The sequence below is a fragment of the Pinus tabuliformis genome, chromosome 6, assembly GCF_031772625.1.
Source record: "Pinus tabuliformis cultivar Carrire ecotype Pingquan chromosome 6, CPIR1, whole genome shotgun sequence".
Lineage (NCBI taxonomy): Eukaryota > Viridiplantae > Streptophyta > Pinopsida > Pinales > Pinaceae > Pinus > Pinus tabuliformis.
In genome coordinates, this window is record NC_142292.1 from 347,442,019 (window position 1) to 347,462,904 (window position 20,886).

The 20,886-nt window shown below is 40.4% G+C and overlaps 1 protein-coding gene across 1 annotated transcript in view; it reads left to right on the top strand.

Moving 5' to 3' along the window:
- Positions 1-20,886, top strand: part of LOC149258729 (beta-adaptin-like protein A) — a 343,309-nt gene that overhangs the window by 128,267 nt on the left and 194,156 nt on the right. The window contains exon 4 of the mRNA XM_089416053.1: positions 2,961-3,159. Coding sequence (XP_089272179.1) covers positions 2,961-3,159 — 199 coding nt within the window. The remainder of the gene's footprint in view (positions 1-2,960; positions 3,160-20,886) is intronic.

Here is a 20,886-nt window from a genome sequence, read left to right on the forward strand (position 1 = left end):
ACCATGCTACAAGCTACTGGGCCAATGGCCTAATATTAACAAATCAGAGATTAACATGATCACTCATCAAATCCATCATTATTACTAGAAATGGGATCATCAATAGGAGCTAAATAAACATAATCTGACTCAGTCTTCAAACTCCTTAGATTCCTTAACCCTATAGTACAGTAGAAAAAGCTTAACATGCCCAACCATTGATTTTGGTTTGGTAACATTACCATTAATTGTGTCAGGGTGTTTGAGAGTGGTTCCAACCTTATCAAACTTCTATGGAGAAAGAAAAATTTCACACCCCACTCGAAATTATCTTTCTTTTTAATCCTTTAACTTTAAGAGTTTAACATTACCATTATTTGCCAGAATTGCTAAGGTTTAGGAGTTATGGCTTTTGTTTAGGGTTTTATGGCATGACCGGTTTAGGATAGGACTGGCCGGTTTTGACCGGTTTGCTTTAGGATGAAATTGGCCCGTTCAGACTGGTTTGGTACCAAACCACTACAAACTGGTCCACTAGTCTGGGTTGGTGGCCATTTTGATCCCTTGCCCTATCCAACCGGTTGGTTTGACCCAATGTTTTTAAAACCGGAATCGGTGATCGGACCGGTCCACCTAATGAACCGGTTTACCGACCGGAACCGGTCTAACCGGGACTGGTTTGGTCTAAACGAACCAGTTTTAAAAAAATACATTAAATAATTAATTTTTAATGAAACAAAACTATATTTAAGATGTAAAACCATGATTCCAAGCCAATAGAGACAAAATATGCAAAGTTTGCTCATTTATATACTATGTAAAGGTGAATATTCCAAAATGGCACTGAGTACAATACATATCATCGACAAAATAGCAAAATACATAAGAAATGAGGCTCTAAATGGCCTATAAAGTCCAAGCTGTTGAAACTTGAAGCTTTGGAAATGTGTCTAAATGGATAAACAACAGAGATAGAACATCATGTTTTTGTCAAATAGGTCTAACTCAGGTGGTTGAGAGAAGAAACTGTTATCTTCCCCACCAGAGTTCAAATCCTGCAGATGACATGTTCACTATTTGTGAGGCAATCGACATTGAGGCTCTTCATAAGCTATGAGGAATACCTCTCGCTTATGGGCTGGAGGGTGGGGTGATAAATTGGATGTAAACAACAACAAAAAATTGTCATTTTTCTGGTAAGGATAAAGAAAGAAAAAATTATCGGTGGAGAGTTATGAACCCCATGTCCACATTATCTCAGTCCGAGTTCAATGTGGGGAGCTGTCAAATTCAGCCAAAGCATGCTCTGTTCTATGGCTCTATGCCCATCAAGGTATGAACCGGGATCATTTGTGTTAACAACTTAACACCCCATTTTAACCATTGACCACAGCCCAACAGACCAGACATACGATGTCATCTGCTACCTGAGCACATTTCATAATCCTTTCTTGCTATTTATGGCCTAGGTCAAGGTTAAATTTGAGCTTCTTAGTGCAATGGGGGCACAATCAGCTTCCTTGACACTGGGAGATAATCAGAGAGATGTGGCAGAAGCAGGCTTTAAAAGATATTCTGAAGCAGCCAACATATGTGAGGCACTTACCAAACGGGTTCCATGCAGGTTACAGGAAGGCTAGGCTCTCAATAACTTTGGCAACTATCCCTTTGAAGAATTTTTTTTTGCAACTTCTGTGAAAGAATTCATTTAAAGGGGCATGAAAATTGTTGTACTTTTGACAGAAAATCTCAGATGTGCAGTAGTTAATAACTTAATACCAATACAGGCATTCGAATACAAAAAAGTAAAATGGTTATGCAAGAACAAATATTAAGGATCTTTATCAAACTAAACTACACATAAAAAAAATACTACTGCTTCATTCAAGAACACTTTGGATGGACTTTCAGATACCTGTGTGCCAAATTAACAAGCTTTTCATTCACAAGACCATGGTAGACTCCAATGACCTCTGCCCCTTCCATACGTAGCAAATCACTTTGAATTCCAGTTATAGGATCTTTCATAACAATATATCCCACCTTTACTTCCCCCCCAAAACCCTTAAACCACAGGCAAAATCCCTTTTTTTGCATGTTTCAGTGGGCGTGCCTAAAACCGGCCGGTTTAGGACAGAACCGGCCGGTTTGATACAAACCGGCTGGTTTTCACCGGTTAGGGCTAAAAAATGGCGAAATGCCCTATCAAACCGGGTTTTTTGGCCGGTTCGGACCGGCAGCCTTGCTAACTGGCCGGTTTGACCGGTAACCGGTTTTCAAAAACGGTTTTAAAAACACTGGTTTGACCAGTTCTGGTTTGAACCAGACCAGTTTTAAAAAATATGATCTAAAATAGTACAATGGGTAGAAAAATGGTCTCTAGGTGAAGAGAAACATTTGAGGTAGTGTTGCTCCTGATAGCTGGATCTGAATCCATCAGATTGCAGTTAAATTGTGGGAACATGTATTTTTGAGGACATGATTTTAAATTGAATGAAAGTGATAAAATCTGTGTTTGTAACCTTGTAATGATTTATTATGAAATGCTCAGATTCAAAAAATAAAAGGAATTTATATTTTAATAGTCAAATCGAGTCTGAGACCCTGAACAAGAAACATAAAAGCTTTACTAGTTCACACGCCAGGAAAAGAAGAGGTATAGAACAAATAATCTTTCTTATTTTGTTGCATGGGTTATGTTTATGTTTATGTTTATTCTCATGATCATGTCCAGTAAACAGTGCAATCAATCCTGTGGGCAATGGATCTTATAGTTTATTTTTGCTTCAACAAAGGAATTTATGTTGTGATTCTTGGTAAACTCCAAATCATCTGCTGAAAATCCTTGATAAGTACATGGTATTATGAGCATTATTTATATTTTGACATTTACATTCTTTTAGGAACTTGTGGTGCACACACATTTTCAATATAGGTAGTATTGCTGCCAAAATTAATGATTCCCTTTGATTATATTGCAGGATCAGGGAGTTCAGTGAGTGGGCTCAATGTCTCATACTGGACTTAGTTGTGAAGTATATCCCTTCTGAAAGCAGTGAGATTTTTGACATTATGAATCTGCTTGAGGATAGGCTACAACATGCAAATAGTGCTGTAGTGTTAGCTACAATCAATTTGTTTCTTCACTTAACAATTTCCATGGCTGATGTGCACCAGCAGGTAACTTTTGATAGCATTTTAATGCCAACAAGCTCAATGTTTCTTCTGCAATATAAAAAGTCTTATAAAAACCCCATTAATGTTATTAACATCCCACTTTTTGTTCTTCTTGTGTTGAGTTACAAAAAGACGGGGTGCACTTTTTCAATTTTGTGAACATTGTAAAGTTTGTTTTCCTCGAGATCAATTTCATGAACTTTTATATTTGACTCTATTGTGAATGCTGTTTCATTAATGTCAGTAAAGATCTCGCATTACCCTTTTTACGATTTTGATGTGCATGAATGATTTTTGATTCAAATTTGTATTGAGTACTGGAGGCTAGCTCAGTAAAAGCAGGGATGTGACCATTTTCAGAATGTTCGATTGAGGTCATATGCTTTGTATCATTTGAAACTGTTTGTTCTTAGTTTAGAGAAATGAAAATGGAAGTGGCTGTTTCCATAAGGCCAGATATTCATTAATGGGAACAAACCTGAGTCCATTTTCCATATTTTTGCTTGAAGAGTCATGGTGTTTCTACCTCCATAATCTATCTGCCATTGCCAAAATCAATGCCTCATAGGAAAAATATGAGCTGGAGTCCATTTTTGTAATTTTGTTAGAAGACTCATGGTGTCACTATCTCTATAATCTATCTGTAATTGCAACAATCAATGCTTCATATGAATATCACAAAGGATTATGTTCTGGTCCTTGGTTCAAGGCTACTGTATTTTTTCCTACTAATGTTTATGTGCATGATATGGTAAAGGAGTGGATAAGACATCTTTGTCTTGCATATGACTAACACTGTCAGTAATAACACTCCAAGATACTTCAAATACAGACTTAGCTTGTGAATCCTATTCTACAACCAGTGATGGTGTATTCCATAATTAATAAAATATCAAATTTTATATTCATCCCTTGGAACTGCAATGTCATTCAGGGTTTTTCAAATTGATAATATTGAGGAGGCTTCTAAAGTTAAAGCCTTTTCAGTGGGCATTTAAAGCCAAAGACCTGCCATTATTTATATATTGGTGTTTAATATCATATTCTCATTTGTTTACAGTAGAAAATTCATCTTATTTGTTGATGTTCTGTTGGTTTAGGGCTTTGTCTTTTAGAAGTTCTAGGACTTGTTTCCCTCTATATGCATGCTAGTCTATTATGGATGGAAGCCAGAACCAGTCGATGAACTTTCTAAACTGGATGAAAGATCAGGGTTTTCTCTTAGATGTCCATTCATATGTTAGTGGTATTTTACCATTTTACCATGGGAATATCCAAATCGGATTCTTGTCCCATGCGTAGGATGGTTGGAAGAACATAGACTTGATTCTTGGCATCTATTTGTTGCTAATTAAAAAAGGCTATTGTTCCCATATAAGGAGAGCTGATAAAGACATGGTATTTGACTGTCTATGGTTGAATGTTTTGTAGTAACCCATTAGGCCAGGTCAAGGGTATGGTCTTATTTGGAAAGCATTAGTGGAGTTCAGTATAAAATTTGTGTGGAATGCATTAGCTTAGCTTAAGTTAGGATCTGCCCTTTTGAACTCAAAGAACAACTGAAAGGAGCTAACTGCCCTTCAGTCTAAGTGTTTACTGCCAAAGACGAATAGAAGGATTTCAGTGCCAAAATGGGTTCTATAAGCAGGAATCTTTCATCCAAGTCAAGGGCTCTAACAGCTCAAAAACTTCCGACTATCCCTCTAGTGGATGTTGTCAACATAGAAATCTATTCAAACAGGGTTTAGTTGGTATCCAAACATTGACTAATTTTCTCCAAGTTGATATGGGTTTAGCTCGTATTTCCTTGGATAGAGATTGATTTCCATTTTTGCACAACACGAGAGGCTAGGGGCTCTGAGGTTGAAAAAAAGCTTTTATTTTTTTGACAAGTACTTATAATATAGCAAAAGAGTACAAAAACAAGGGACTCCTCTACCTAATTGTGGTCAGGGCTATAATGAGCCGAGAGTAAGAGTCTAAGACCTTGCACAAACATTTTCAGCATCATTAATCAACAACATAAACCCTTTGGCACTAGTTTGGAAAGATACCTTGTTAAATACTAACCTTTGAAAGGCAATGAATAAAACCAACTGACACTTCAAAAACATACTTATAGTAGATCTTCCAAAGTGAGTACAGTTCTGAGATGCGAGTGGAATGCCATAGGTCACTAAAATGACTTGAGACAAGGGAACCGGAGTCACTGGACAGCACAACACACCAATGAATGTCTCCCAGCAAAAGATGTAGGAATTTGTTTTGAATTGTCTTCCAAGACTGTTTGGCGAAAGGGCACTCCCAAAAATTTGCTCACAGCTCAACTATCTCAAGTTTATCACACTGGAAGCATTTATCATCTGTGAAGCCACTTCTAGATAGTATGGATTTAGTGGATAGCAGTGTTATAAGAACTGGACCAATAATCGAAACGATCGACCCCAAAAATGTGAACTTGACCAGAATCGGAAAAAAATTAGACCAAAAAAATGATTGACCAAAATTACACAAAATATTCAATTTTTTGAAAAAAAACCATTTATATATTCATGTGCATTTATATGAGTCCAAACCATTACACACAAATATTTAAAGTTTCTCATGTATATAGGAAGTAAGGGTGCATATAACCAAAATAGCGCTGAATGCAATCCATCTTTGAACCAAAAATACAACAACAAAGAGGCTCTAAATGGCCTCTAGAGTCCAAAAAAATCATGCTACAACAAATAACTACATATCGTCAAAATCCTGTCTATATTGGAATTTGGGATCCTCATCATCAATATCACCCTCTAAGCATTAAAAAGAGATAGAAAGGAAGGGTACATTTTTACTAAGGTCACGCCAAAGGAGTTTAACAATGAATGCCACCAACATTGATGTATATAGAGGGCTTGGTGCTCTTGATTAAATGCCAATTCAATACCTGCATACATGGTGGAATCCAATGGAAACATTGCAATCCTGCCAATCCTGAAATCTTGAAAGCTATCAAGTCTACTGTATTTTGAATATAATCTAAAATTTTAGCATCTCCATATTAAATACAATGAGGTTAGAAACACTCTCAAACATCCTAAAACAATTAATGGTAATGTTAAAACTATAAGCAAAAGTACATTCTCAACCATTAATTACTAGGATGAGTAAAATGAAAGGGGGAGGGTATCATTAAATGGCATTAGTAGGGCCCTAGGGTTAGGTATTATGCTTCTAAATATCTTATTGCATTTTTTAAAATTAGGTTTTGATGGCCCCTCGCTGCATCGTATGGCATTGTTCAAAACCATGGTTGTGTAAGTTGTCGAGTAAGTTGATTAAGATGTTGTAAGCCCCCTTGCGTCTTTCCTTTCTTGCTCTTTCTATATTGTCATGTTGCATGCCCTCATATTAGGCACTATGACTCATCTATCTAGAATGGTATATACTTGCTAGACATTTTATTGTATTTGTAGTTTAAGTATGGTGGCCAGAAGTATCTTTGTTTGGTGCCTTGGGATATTTGTACTATGGCTAAGGACAAGGGGGGCCTTTATTTGATTGATGTCGTGACTTATGGCAATATCTTGTTGGCAATGAGGTGGTGTGATGTTTAGAGGGTTCCTCTTCTTGGAAAATTTTGTTTTAGCACTAGATGGCAATTGCAACATACTAGTCGGATTAGAGGGAGTTTTGGGTTATGTGATGTTATTATTCTTCCAACTTGTTAGAGAGACTAATAGGATGGGGTGGGATATAGCTAGTCATACCATTGGAGTTGACACATTAAGGGGTCTTGTGTTGGGGAGATGATGTGTTTTTAGGTTCACAGATTGAGCAAGAAAGGCACTTCTTTTCGTGAGATATTTGGGATCCTTCCTCTCATGGTTGGAAGGACTAGCACTCTCTTGCTAAGGAGTATGGGTTGATTGCGCTTGACCATCCTTCTACTTTGGAGTTCAGGAGAGTTATTTGGAAGTCCGAGATGTACAAAATGAATATTGGGATTCTTGTGTCTTTTTGGGTAGATTGGGGATGGGCTTTTGGTTGCTCGCTTTTTAAGTATGACCCCTGATATTTGTATTTGGTGACTCATCAATGACTTATGTTATCCTTCATCCTCAATGCATAATGGGGTCCACTAATGCAAAGAATAGATGGGTGCATCGATTTCATTAATGCAAATCAAATTTTATTTCTCAAAAATAAATTGAAGGATATTAAGAAGGGCAAGGACGAGGATATTCAATCCTACTTCTTAAGGATCACTGAGATCAAGAATGATCTTCTATTGATTGGAGAGGTCATTCCTGATCGGAAACTTACTATCACTACCCTTGGAGGACTCCCACTTGAGTGGTATATATTTAGAACCACTATTCTCAATAATGATTGAATTCCGGGATTTGAAGAATTGACATCGAGATGCATTCAAGAAGAGACAAGAATGGTGGAGCAAGAAATACCTTCTATTAGAGGCAACCCCACTGCTTTCTCTGCTCATTCCAAAAGGAGAAATAATGTAGGGTCTAAAGGTCATCTCAATGGAAAGCGCGGATCTAATGGTGGAAGGAAGGGCAGGTGTTTTGTTTGCAATAAGTTTGGCCACTATGCGAGGGAGTGTCCAAATAGAAGGGACTCATCACATGATGATGATCACAATCACTCCAGGCACAACTTCAACAAATCAAGTTGGAGGAAGTCCATTGGGAGCCATGTCTTGTGACACATCTCTACAATCCGAACTATGGCACCGGAGGTTTGCCTATCTTCATTATAAGGCTCTTCCCGATGTGAGATAGATGGTGACAGGTATGCCCGAGTTCAAAGTAGAGCATGAAGGTATATGTCCGGGATGTGCCGAGGGAAAACTTACAAGGGGACCATTCCCCTCAAGTAATAGCAAGACCACCGATATATTGCAGTTGATCCACTCCGACATATCTGGTATGATGCCCGTAAACTCTTTGGGAGGATACTTATATTATCTCACTTTTACGGATGACTATTCTCGCAAGACTTGGATCTACTTCTTGAAAAAGAAGGATGAAGTGTTCACTTGGTTTCGTCACTTCAAAGCCATGATCGAAAATCAATCCGAGAAGAGAATCAAGATATTGAGGACTGATAATGGGACCGAGTATGAATCAAATGAATTCCATGACTATTGCAAAGAAGCTGGCATTAAGAGGGAGACCACAATACCATACACTCCCGAGCAGAATGGTGTGGCTGAAAGGAAGAATCGTACTATTATGGAAGCTGTTCATGCCATGCTTCATGATCAAAGGCTTCCGAAGTTTCTATGGGCCGAAGCTGCGAATACTGCCGTGTATGTTCAAAACCGATGCCCTCATCAAGCATTGGACTCCAAGACTCCCGAAGAAATGTCTATTGGTAAGAAACTCGATGTCTCTCATTTTAGAATTTTTGGAAGTCTTGTATATTTTCATGCGCTGAAAGAGAAAAGAAACAAATTGGGTGCATTTGGGAAGAAAGGAATCTTTGTGGGCTATAGCGAAAATTCTAAGGGCTATAGAATTTATGTGGCTGGTCAAAGGGAAGTTGAGATAAGTCATGATGTCACCTTTGACGAAGATATGGCTCTTAGCAAGATCAACAACCTTCCTATCCCAAGGAAGGACAAAGAAGCAAACACCGGAAGACAGGGTGAAAAAGAGGACAAAACGATGCTGAATGTTGATGAACATATGGATCCTAATGATCCTCCTCTCCAAGAGCCCTCCTCCTCCAAGAGGAGGCCCTCATGGCTTAGGGAGACTCTCGAAGATGCCGAGAGACATATTGCACCGAGGGGGACTTTCCGTGAGAGCAAGAAGCCGAACAGGTATCAAGGATACTTGACTGCCATGAGCACTATCATTCAAAATGAACCTTCATCATTTGAAGAAGCCGTGAAGCAACAAGTTTGGAAGGATGCTATGAATGAAGAGTACGAGTCTATTATGAAGAATGATGTATGGGATGTGGTCCCTAGACCCCAGGACAAATCGGTTGTCACCTCTAAGTGGCTCTACAAAATCAAGCATGGCACTGATGGAAGTACATAAAAGTTCAAGGCTCGCTTTGTTGCTTGAGGCTTCTCTCAAAAGGAAGGTGTAGATTACGATGAGATAGTTGCACTTGTTGCCTAATACACCACCATCCGCTCGATCATAGCCCTTGTTGCCTCGCAAAAATGGAACCTACATCAGCTGGATGTCAAGACCTCTTTCTTGCATGGTTTGATCAAAGAGGAAGTTGATGTGGAACAACTTGAGGGGTTTGAGGTTCATGACCAGAAATCTCATGTATGCAGGTTGAAGAAGGATCTCTATGGCATGAAGCAAGCACCCCGAGCTTGGTATGAGAGGATTGATAGCTATTTGATCAAGCTGAGATTCATTAGGAGTGAAGCTGATCCGAACCATTAGTTTAGGGTTGAAGATGATAAACCTCTCATACCAGTACTTTATGTGGACGATCTCTTTCTGACAGGTGCAGACCCTCTCATTCATAAATGTAAGAGGGAGTTGGCTTCCGAATTTGAGATGAAGGACATAGGACTGATGCACTACTTCCTAGGGTTGGAGGTCTAGCAAAAGACAGGAGAAATTTCCCTATCTCAAGGAAAATATGTTGTGAAGATATTGGAAAGATTTGGGATGGCGGACTGCAAGCCTGTGACTACCTCGATGGAACTTAACTTCAAGAAGTTATGTGGTAGTGCTGCCGGACCTGTAATGGGAAATGCTTTTGAGTATCGTCAACTCATAAAAGCAGTGATGTTCTTGGTGAACTCCCGTCCGAATATATGTTTTGCAGTTAATACGTTGAGCCAATATATGGTTGAGCCTCATCACACACATTGGATTGGTGCCAAGAATCTTCTGAGATATCTTCGGGGCACAATCACTCATGGACTGAGATACACTGCCAGAGATGTGAGGCTGCATGGTTATTCTGATGCTGATTGGGCCGGTAGTGTGGTGGATCGCAAGAGCACTTCTGGGTGTTGTTTCTCTTTGGGTTCTGCTTCGATATCTTGGATGAGCAGGAAGCAGAAGTCGGTTGCTTTGAGCACCGTTGAGGCCGAATATATAGCTGCGAGTATGGCCTCTTGTGAAGCTGTCTGGTTGAGGAAGCTCTTCAGTGAGCTATTTGGACATGTGTTGGATACCATGTAGAAATTTTGAATAATATGACACTTATTCACAGAGATTATCCCGATTATACACTATTGCAGAATACATGCGTAATACATAACCTCCTCTATGTTGATCATCAATTTAGCAGCATTAAAATCAATGAAACATCAATTGCATGCACACATTAACACAATATGTAACCCGGGGAAAGCATACAGCTGAAAACCCCACACTATCTGTATATTATGTTGATTGAGAACATGTAACAATACATAGTACAATACTCCTCACAAGTACTCAGTACTATCTCCACCTGTTACACACAAACTAGCTTAGATCTGATGCCTCAAATCTCCTCCACTGTTTGCTTGCCTCCACTGCGCAATCCTGCAAGAGAATAATGATGAATGGCTGAAGCAAACTCGTATTTCCTTGGCTGAACCATGCAATCCTCAATGGCATTACTCAATCCCACTGATTGTGCAAGATCTCATGCACAACTATAGTCACAACTGATAGCAATCTCAACCTCTAACACCTGTCTCCACTGAACTGTCCATGCACTGAGGTAACTGATGTATTCTTTAATTCCTTAATTCCTTAATAATTAGTGAATTAATTTAACAATTAATTCACATCACTCATCACTAGTGTATTTGCAGTTAAACTAAATACAACTAGTTCAACCAAGTCAAACTGAACACAACTCCATCAACTCCACAATCAACTCCACCAAACTCAACCACATGAGTTCTCACTGAAGTCCTACATGCAATAACTCAATTGACCCACAAGAAAAGCGTATTACCTTCTGACAGCTGCATGTGCCACATCTGTAGCTCAAACTGAAGTGCTCCAAGAGGATAAGATAAAGTTTATAGTCCAAATATTGTTATGAGCTAATAATATTCGATTGTTCTATTTTTAGCCTGGCAGTCTAAAAATAGAAACCGCCCATATGTCTAAAAATAGAAGTCCATCTATTTTTACCAACATGACCAATCATCCACAAATAGCATCCTGCATCTTATAGACCATGATCCATATGTCTAAAAATAGACAGTCTAAAAATAGACTTTGCGCCAAAAATAGCGTGCGGGCCCACTTAGTGAAGGCGACTTCTTTCCACTAAGCTCCATCATCTTGTTGCATTCTCAACATACCACCGTGATCCTCTGCGACAACCAGAATGGGATCCGATTATCAGAGAATCCCGTATTTCATGATTGCTCCAAGCACATCGACATCAGGTACCACTTTATTCGGGATATGGTACAACGAGGAGCAATAAGGCTCCATCACATTGGGACTGATGAGCAGGTCACCGACATTCTAACAAAGCCCCTGGGAAAGGTCAAATTCTTGACTTTCCGAGAACGACTTGGAGTCGTGGAGAGACCCTCTTCCGAGGGTCTTGTATGATATGGATATTGAGCTCTGGGGGCTCCAGGGGCTTGGGGTACTTCTTGGAGCAATGAGCAACCATAGGGTGAGTGGTTCAGCCTTCCCCTAGTGGTTTTCCATGTAGGATGAGTGGTTCATCCTTCTCCCACTGAGGCACAATCATAAGGTGAGTGTTCCAGCCTTCCCCTAGTGATTTTTTGTGTACAGGGTGAGTGGTTTAGCCTTCCCTTGTGATACCCCATGGCAACATGTAGGTAGGATGAGTGGTTCATATTTCTCTTGCTGAGATTGTTTTTATTTTTAGTATATTGTTCAGAGTTTTATTCCAGAAAAGCTAGACATAATTAGCTTGATGTAATGCTCTATATATTATTTGATTTTCATTGTAAAAGGGAAACCCTGCCATTTTTGTAAAGACTTCTATTGCAGAATTTTTAATTGAAGTATTCTGGCTTTAGTTTCATGACAAAATTTGTTTCTCATGTATGTCTTTCCCTATGATTTCATAATCTGTTTCTGCATATGTTCAAGGTAACATAGGAGCTAGGGCAAGGCTAGGTTTGAGTATCAACCTCCCTGACAACCCACTGCAAAGTTATCATCATTATGGAGACTAGCTAATTGAACAGTTTGTTTAAAACAGTTCCTTTGCATCATTTAATTGTTGCCTTATGTCATCTCTGGAATGCATATTTGTGCAGTAGAATACTTCTACACGCATCTATTATATCTGGTTGATTAAGTATTTAGTATGAATGTCTAATTATCATATATTCTCGTCTATTCCTCTACCGATTTCTCTAAAGTTATGTTATTCTGTCAAAGCTGGATGTTGGCACTTTGATCAAGTTTCAGCAAGAGAGTGATTTATTTCTGAGCAGAGATTGGATACTCATCAGCAACCACTTATACAAATCCTAGATCTGGTCGTTGTGCTTCATAGGCTGCTGTCCAGTGACAATGAACAACATTAAAAAAAGCCTTGTAACACTTGAGGGAGCCCCTTCTGGTTCGAGGGCTAGCTTGAACCTAAAGTTTGGTCAAGTTGGTTTCTCTACGCAATTTTGCAACCAAGAACTGCCTTCGAGAAATAGATACAACGCATTGCTCGCTCATGTTCCACCTATTTGATGATGATGATGCACCTGGACCACCTTGACCAATCGGCTACACACTTGCTGTTGATTTGGGGTAGCATCAGATGTGCTCTAGCCATGAAAATTGGTGGAGAGGCTAAAGCACATGATATCTCCAAGACCCAGAAATGGTTTGTGCAGATTCTAACCGGTTTGGGAGATATTAAAATAATTAATATTTTTAATGGAGTTCTTAAGCTAAACTTTGGAAAAATAAAATATTAATGGGTATTAATATAAAATCGGGTAAGAAGGTTCCAAAATTCATGGATCATGCCAAATCTAATCTTAGCCGTTGATTAGAGATTTAATCTTGGCCGTTGATGGACCAACGAGAAAAGTATAAGAGGAGGCTTGAGGGTCAGTTGGAGAATACACCAGAGTGATCAGTCATTCATTTTGCTACAACGAGGTTGCTAAGCAAAGTTGAATCAGTGATCAACAACGAGGGGCAGTGATTACGAGGTAGAGAGGCAAAGACAATACTGGGAGACCAGCGCAGAAGCAAAGAGAGCGAGAGCAGCAACTAGTTCAGGCTACGCAGAGCCCAACAGAGACAGCGTAAAGGCCAGAGGGACTGCGTCATCCACGCAGAGGTTGCTGGAGTGACGCAGAGGGTCCCAGAGGCTGCACAGTGCCTCAAAGGGCTGACGCAAAGGGTCCCAGAGGCTGCACAGTGCCTCAGAGGAGTGACGTAGAGGGTCCTAGGGTTAATGCAGGTCAGTAGGAGGCTGACGCAGAGGCCAGAAGGGCCAATGCTGACCTTCAGTTTTGCCGGAGAGGGAGGAAGGAGTGACGCAGAGGGACTGCGTCATCAGTCTGGGCCAGAGAGAGGCCAACGCAGAGGTTGAGGAAGGCAGAATCAGGCTCATACAGAGCCACGTAGAGGCCAGGAGGGCTGACATAGTTCACTGAGCGAGCTGGTTTGCCGGTGCAGGGATTGCGCAGAGCCAAGAGGCTCAATCCTTCTGTTGCTGGGGTGAAGGAAGCTATGGGCAGTTTGTAGGAGCAAAGCTGGTGGGGTACTGTGGTTAGAACAATACCTAACAGGGCAAGACCAAGGTAGAGGGAGTTGCTGTCGAGGCGGATTTCTAGCCAAGGAATCCGGATCAGTGTTGTAGTTGCACAGACGATCGGAGAGGAGCAACTTGACAGTTGGCAAAAGGATTTCCAGGAGGGAAATCGGGACTCAGAGGGAGTTCAGAAGAGAATTTCTAGACGGGAAGTATAGAGACTTGGAGGAGTCGAACCGAGAACTTCCATACGGGAAGTAGAGAGACTCAACGGGAGTCGAACCGAGAACTTCCAAGCGAGAAGTAGAGAGACTCAGAGGAGTCGACAGAAGAGCAGCGAGATGGTTGTGAATGGGCTGAGAGATCAGGATAGGCTGGATGGAGCGTCCAAGTTCGTGGTCTGGAAGGCCAGGATCTTGTCCATTCTAGACAGACATCGTATCAAGGGCTTCGCCTTGAGAGTGATGGCTATCCTAGTTGACCCGGTAACTAATGAAAGGTACGAGGAGGCAATGGCTAAAGCAAAGTGCATCATCCTTGATGGGGTCAAGGATCATGTGGTATCACATATTGCCGAGAAGGAAACGACAAAGGAGATATGGGACACTTTGAAGACATTGTACTAGCATACTTCCGTGTAGAGGAAGATGCTCTTGGAGAATCAACTAAGGTCATACTAGATGCAGAAGGGAGAGCAGATAGATGTCTTCCTCGGTCGGTTGAAGGAGATTCGTGATCAGGAGTTGATGGTAAGGACCACACTCAACGTAGTCTCCGAGGGTTGGGAGACATTTGTCCAGAGCATACTGGGCAGGATGAGTTTTCCGGATTGGGAAGAACTGTGGGCGACTCTTCATCAAGAAGAGATCAGACAGCTAACCAAGGTGGGAAGTAGTGGAAAAGGGGCCAGGATCAAGAAGGAAGAGGAAGAGGATGCGGCTCTAGAATCTGCGGGAAAGTAGGAAAAGAAGAAGAAGAAGGACCTCTCCAAGGTCAAGTGCTTCCATTGTGGGGAACTGGGTCACTATGCAAACCAATGTTCGAGGAAGAAGAGTAAGGGAGAGGCTTTTGACTCAAAGGCAGTGCTAGTGAGGGCGGAGAAAGAAGTCGAGGAGGATGGCGATTGTGCCATGAGTGCTCATGTGCCACTTGAGAAGAAGTGGGGAGACATCCAGTTGTAGTCAGTAGACTATAGGTGATGAGGGGCAGGATCCTTGAGGTACCCAACATCTTGGATTATACCTGGCTACGGGAGCCCCGAAAAGTAGTAGGACTGGTGGATGTTGGTAGAGACGGATACAGATGAAAAGGCAGAGAGTGCTACAGTGCAGGAGTCGTCGGGCAGCGCGAGGCTAGCAGGCTGCAATAGTGCGAGAGGCACGGGAGTGTTGCAACGGTGTAGGACGACACATAGAGGTTTGCAACGATGCGAGATGTAGGGAGTTGTTGCAGCATCGCAAAGGTCAGTAGAGGGAGAACTTGTTAGCGACAACGAGAGCTTTAGCATCGGGAGTGCTTCTAGCCTGATAGGGATGTCAGAAGTTGGGTGGATCAGTTACTTCTCAGTAACTGAGTTGCAGTGCAGTAGCACGATGCAACATGATGAGAGGGGGGATGCAGTGCAGATGCAGTGTTGGGAGAATGTACTAGCAGCAACACGGATGCAGAGGGAGCTGTCGTAGGGATGCAGCAGTGGTAGTGGCAGGGCCATGGGTAGCAGTGCGAAGGATGTTGGGCGGGGAGGCCTAGCATCAGCATAGGTACCGATGCTGGATAATCAATGTGATGCTCAGTGTGGAGTATTACTAGAGCGCAGTCCTTGCTAAGAGGGAGTGTTGATTTGGGATAGCATCAGATGTGCTCTAGCCATGAAAATTGGTGGAGAGGCTAAAGCACATGATATCTCCAAGATCCAGAAATGGTTTGGGCAAATTCTAACCGGTTTGGGAGATATTAAAATAATTAATTTTTTTAATGAAGTTCCTAAGTCTAAACTTAGGAAAAATAAAATATTAATGGGTATTAATATAAAACTGGGTTAGAAGGTTCCAAAAGTCACGAATCAAGCCAAATCTAATCTTAGCTATTGATTAGAGATTTAATCTCGGCTGTTGGTGGACCAATGAGAAAAGTATAAGAGGAGGCTTGAGGGTCAGTTGGAGAATACACCAGAGTGATCAGTCATTCATTTCTCTAGAGCGAGGTTGGTAAGCAAAGTTGAATCAATGATCAGTAGCGAGGGGCAGTGAGTACGAGGCAGAGAGGCAAAGACAATGTTGGTAGACCAACGCAGAAGCAGAGAGAGAGAGAGAAACAACTAGTCTAGGCTATGCAGAGCCCAGCAGAGACAACGCAGAGGCCAGAGGGACTGCGTCATCCACGTAGAGGTTGCTGGAGTGACGTAGAGGGTCCCAGAGGCTGTGCAGTGCCTCAAAAGGTCCCAGAGGCTGCGCAGTGCCTCAGAGGGCTGACGTAGAGGGTCCTAGGGTTGACGTAGGTCAGCAGGAGGCTGACGCAGAGGCCAGAAGGGCCAACACTGAGCTTCAGTTTTGCTGTAGAGGGTTTTCGTGGGACAGGTTTTCTGAATACCTGTTTCCGAATATAGAGGTTGTTAGGTCCCTATAATACTAGTGATTCCCCCATTACTATTGTCGTTGTATCCCTTATTGTTATTGTTGTGCCCCTATTGTCCCCATATTGTTATTATTGTGCCCCATAGAATCCCTCTATTGTTATTTTTGTGCCTTTATATTATTATTGTTAGGTCGGTTTGGTTATATTGTGACCCCTTACACTCCTATATATAGAAATGAGGTTTCGTCATTTGAATCATCCAAGAATTGTTCATTTGTGTAATGTAAAGGAGGTTGCCCCCCTCGAAGAGGCTGAATTCTAAGGCGTTGATCTATCTTTTCTATCTTTTTGTGAGCTGGTTTCATAACATTTGGTATTAGAGCTTTGGATTCTAGGGTTTCGCTGCTCCAAACAGGTCATCGTGGAATTTTCGCTATAACGTTTTTTTGCGACGTTTCAGAAACTAAAAAAACCCATTTGAGACTAAATCTCGTTGAACCTCGGTTCTGAATTTCAGATTTTGTCTCGCTATATTTTCAGAGATATGATCTGAGGAAGTTAGGGTTTTTGCAAGCTCCAAAATTTCATCTAAAACAGGTCATCGTGGAATTTTCGCTATACCTCTTTCGCTACAAAGTTTCAGAAGCTAAGATGGACGACGTGGAAGCTAAGATGGACGTCGTGGAAGCTAAGATGGATGATTTAAAGAAAGGCATCGAAGATTTGAAGACAAATTTGACAAAGTTTCTACAAGAAATTCTTACTAATGGCGAAAGGGTAGTAAAGGAAACTCATGATGAGAACAAAATAAATGTTAATCATGATTTCATAGACTCTAATGTTGGATCGAAGAACCACAATGTTCCAAAGATCAATATGAGGAAGTTTGATGGCAAGGATCCTGGAACATGGATACTATAGATGGAGCGATTTTTCGATCTCCATAATGTGCAAAACACACAAAAGGTACGCATTGCAACTTTATATTTGGAACTAAATCAGTTTGTATGGTATCGATGGCTTTGCTCTCGTAAACAAATTGTCACTTGGGCTATTTTTACGAATGAAATGATAGCACATTATGAGGATACAAAAAGCAACACTTTTTTTAGCCAATTGATAAATCTCAAACAAAAGGTTTCAATGATGGAGCACATTGAGGACTTCCAAAAATTGAATATAAGGGTAAAAGATATTCCAGAGGAGCATAGGATTGATGTGTTCAAAGGGACTTTAAAAGATAACGTCCAACATGAGGTTCGCCTTTGGGAACCAGATTCATTGGAGAAGGCATTCAGGTTGGCAAGAAAAATGGAAAGCAAAATTATGGCAACAAGGAAGCCTACCACTCACAATCATAAAGATGGAAGTGTTGCTGCCCCTAGCCATCCACAACCTACAAGGTTGACACCATAACAATTGGAAGAAAATAGAGCAAAAGGGCTTTGTTACAATTGTGATAGCAAATACACTAAAGGTCATAAGTGTGCCGAGAAGACATTATTTTACATAGATTGTGAAGAGGAGGAAAAAAAGGAACAAGAAATATCAAAAGAAGAGGATATACACCAGGAACAAACCCTAGAAAAAGAAGAAATGAATCCGACCATATCTTGTAATGCATTGGCTGGAATTACCACTCCTCAAACTATCAAGATAGAAGGGCATATCAAGAAGAAAAAGGTAATAGTGTTGATTGATTCAGGAAGTACCCATAATTTTATTCATTGTAAGATAGCCAAGGAATTGAATTGCTTCCTATATCCAACACTAGAGTGTTAAGTGATGGTTGCAAGTGGAGGAACCATAAATTGCTCAGGAAAGTGCCATAATATCAAGCTATCCATGGGAGAATATGTATTGAATAGCCCAATGCTTTCCATTCCAATGGGTGGTGCTGATGTTGTACTAGGAGTCCAATGGCTACAATCCTTGGGTACAATAGCTTTTAATTTTCAAGAATTTTTCTTGAAATTCTCTTCAGAAGGAAAAGAAGTTGAATTAAGGGGTATCGCAGGGAAACCAGGAAAGATAATCAACTCTAACGGAATGAAAAAGCTTCTAAAGAAAGAACAACGAGGCATAAGTGCACAATTATGCTCACTAGAGGTTCCCATCGAAATCATCCATTTCTCCAGATCTCCAAAAAGTCTTGGACAATCATTTCAAGGTATTTGAGACTCCCAAAGGCTTCCCACCTATTTGTGATCATGAACATGCTATTAATTTGATTCCAGGAAGTGTTCCTCGAAACATCAGGCCTTACAGATATCCCTATGTCCAAAAGAGTGAAATTGAACGTATGGTTGCAGAAATGCTAGAGGCTGGTATAATTCAACCTAGTCAAAGTTCTTTCTCTGCTCCAGTAGTATTGGTTCACAAGAAGGATGGATCATGGCGCATGTGTCTAGATTATAGGGAGCTCAACAAGCTCACTATTAAAGATAAATTTCCCATTCCTGTCATTGATGAATTATTGGATGAATTGCATGGATCAATTTACTTCACCAAGTTGGATCTTCGTTCAGGATATCATCAAATCAAAATGAAGACTGAAGACATTCCAAAAACAACATTTAGAACTCTTGAATTTTTGGTCATGCCTTTTGGCCTTACTAATGCATCTTCTACATTTCAAGGTTTGATGAATTCCATTTTCAAACCCTTAGAAAATTTGTGTTAGTATTTTTTGATGAATACTAATCTACAACAAGTTTTGGAAGGATCATGTCCAACATGTTGACATGGTGCTCAAAGTATTGGAGGGGAAACAATTATATGCAAAAATCTCCAAATGTTTCTTTGGAGTACAAGAGGTGGAATATCTGGGTCCATATTGTATCTCATGAAGGTGTTAAGGTAGAACCTAGCAAAATTAAAACCATTAAGGAATGGAAAATCCCCACATCCATAAAGCATCTACGAGGATTTCTTGGGTTGACAGGGTATTATCGCAAGTTTGTTAAGAATTATGGGAGAATAGCAGCACCTCTAACAACATTAATGAAGAAAGATTCATGGACTCTAGAAGCAACGACGACCTTTGAACATCTTAAAGAGGCATTGTGCCAAGCACCAGTCTTAGCTACACCAGACTTCACAAAAACCTTTATTGTGGAATGTGATGCCTCAGGAAATGGAATTGGTGCTGTTTTAATGCAAGAAGAAAGACCCATTGCTTTCGAAAGTTGTCCAATCAAAGGAAGTATTTACACAAGGCTATTTATGTGAAGGAAATGTTGGCAATACTACATGCACTTAAGAAATGACGACCCTACCTAATGGGAAGACACTTCAAGGTAAAAACAAATCATGATAGTCTTAAATACTTTTTAGAACAAAGATTATCTTCAGAAGAGCAGCAAAAATGGGTCACAAAGATGTTGGGTTATGACTTTGAAATCATCTACAAAAAAGGGAAGCAAAATGTTGTGGCAGATGCACTCTCAAGAAAGGATGAGGATGTGGAAGCATTTCTTTGCGTCATTTCTATTATCCAACCAGATTGGATAAACGAAGCAAGGGATGAATGGAAGAATGACGAGGAAGTGTGGGCACTCATTCAAAAGATACAACAAGATCCCAGTACATCTGATACATTTAGCTGGAAAAATGATTCGTTATGGTACAAGGATCGGTTATACCTATGTAAGAATTCCCAACTCAAACAAAAGATTCTTAGGGAATTGCACACCTCTCCCTTAGGAGGGCACTCAGGATTTCTAAAAACCTACCACAGGGTTAAGAAGGATTTTTTTTGGGATGGCCTTAAATCGAATATTCAAAAGTTTGTGGCGGAATGTTTGGTTTGCCAACAAAATAAAGTTGAAACAATTAAGACCCCAGGACTATTACAACCTTTATCCATTCCAAGCCAACGTTGGGAGGAGGTTTCAATGGATTTTATCACAGGTTTACCCAAGTTCGAAGGAAAGAGTGTTATCATGGTGGTAGTTGACAGACTTACCAAGTATGCACAATTTTGTGCATTATATCATCCATTTAAAGCGAGAACAATTTCTACTGCATTTATGGAAACAATTCAAAAGCTACATGGAAACCCAACGATTATTGTAAGTGACAGAGATCCCATTTTCACTGGAAATTTTTGGACAAAATTATTTTCTTGTCTTGGTACTCAGTTAGCTCATAGCTCATCTTATCATCCTCAATCTGATGGGCAAACTGAGATAGTGAACAAATGTTTGGAAGGATATCTTCGTTGCGTTGTATCTGATAAACATACATAATGGGTCAAATGGTTGCCTCTGGCTAAATGGTGGTATAACACTTCCTTCCATACTGCAACAAAAATGATCCCATTTATGGCACTTTATGGATATCATCCACCATCAATCACATCATATAGAAGAGAAAATTCTAAGGTTCAAGCAGTGGAAGATCACATCGAGCATCAACAACAAGTTTTCCAACTCTTAAAGGATAACCTCACCTTGGCGCAAAATAGAA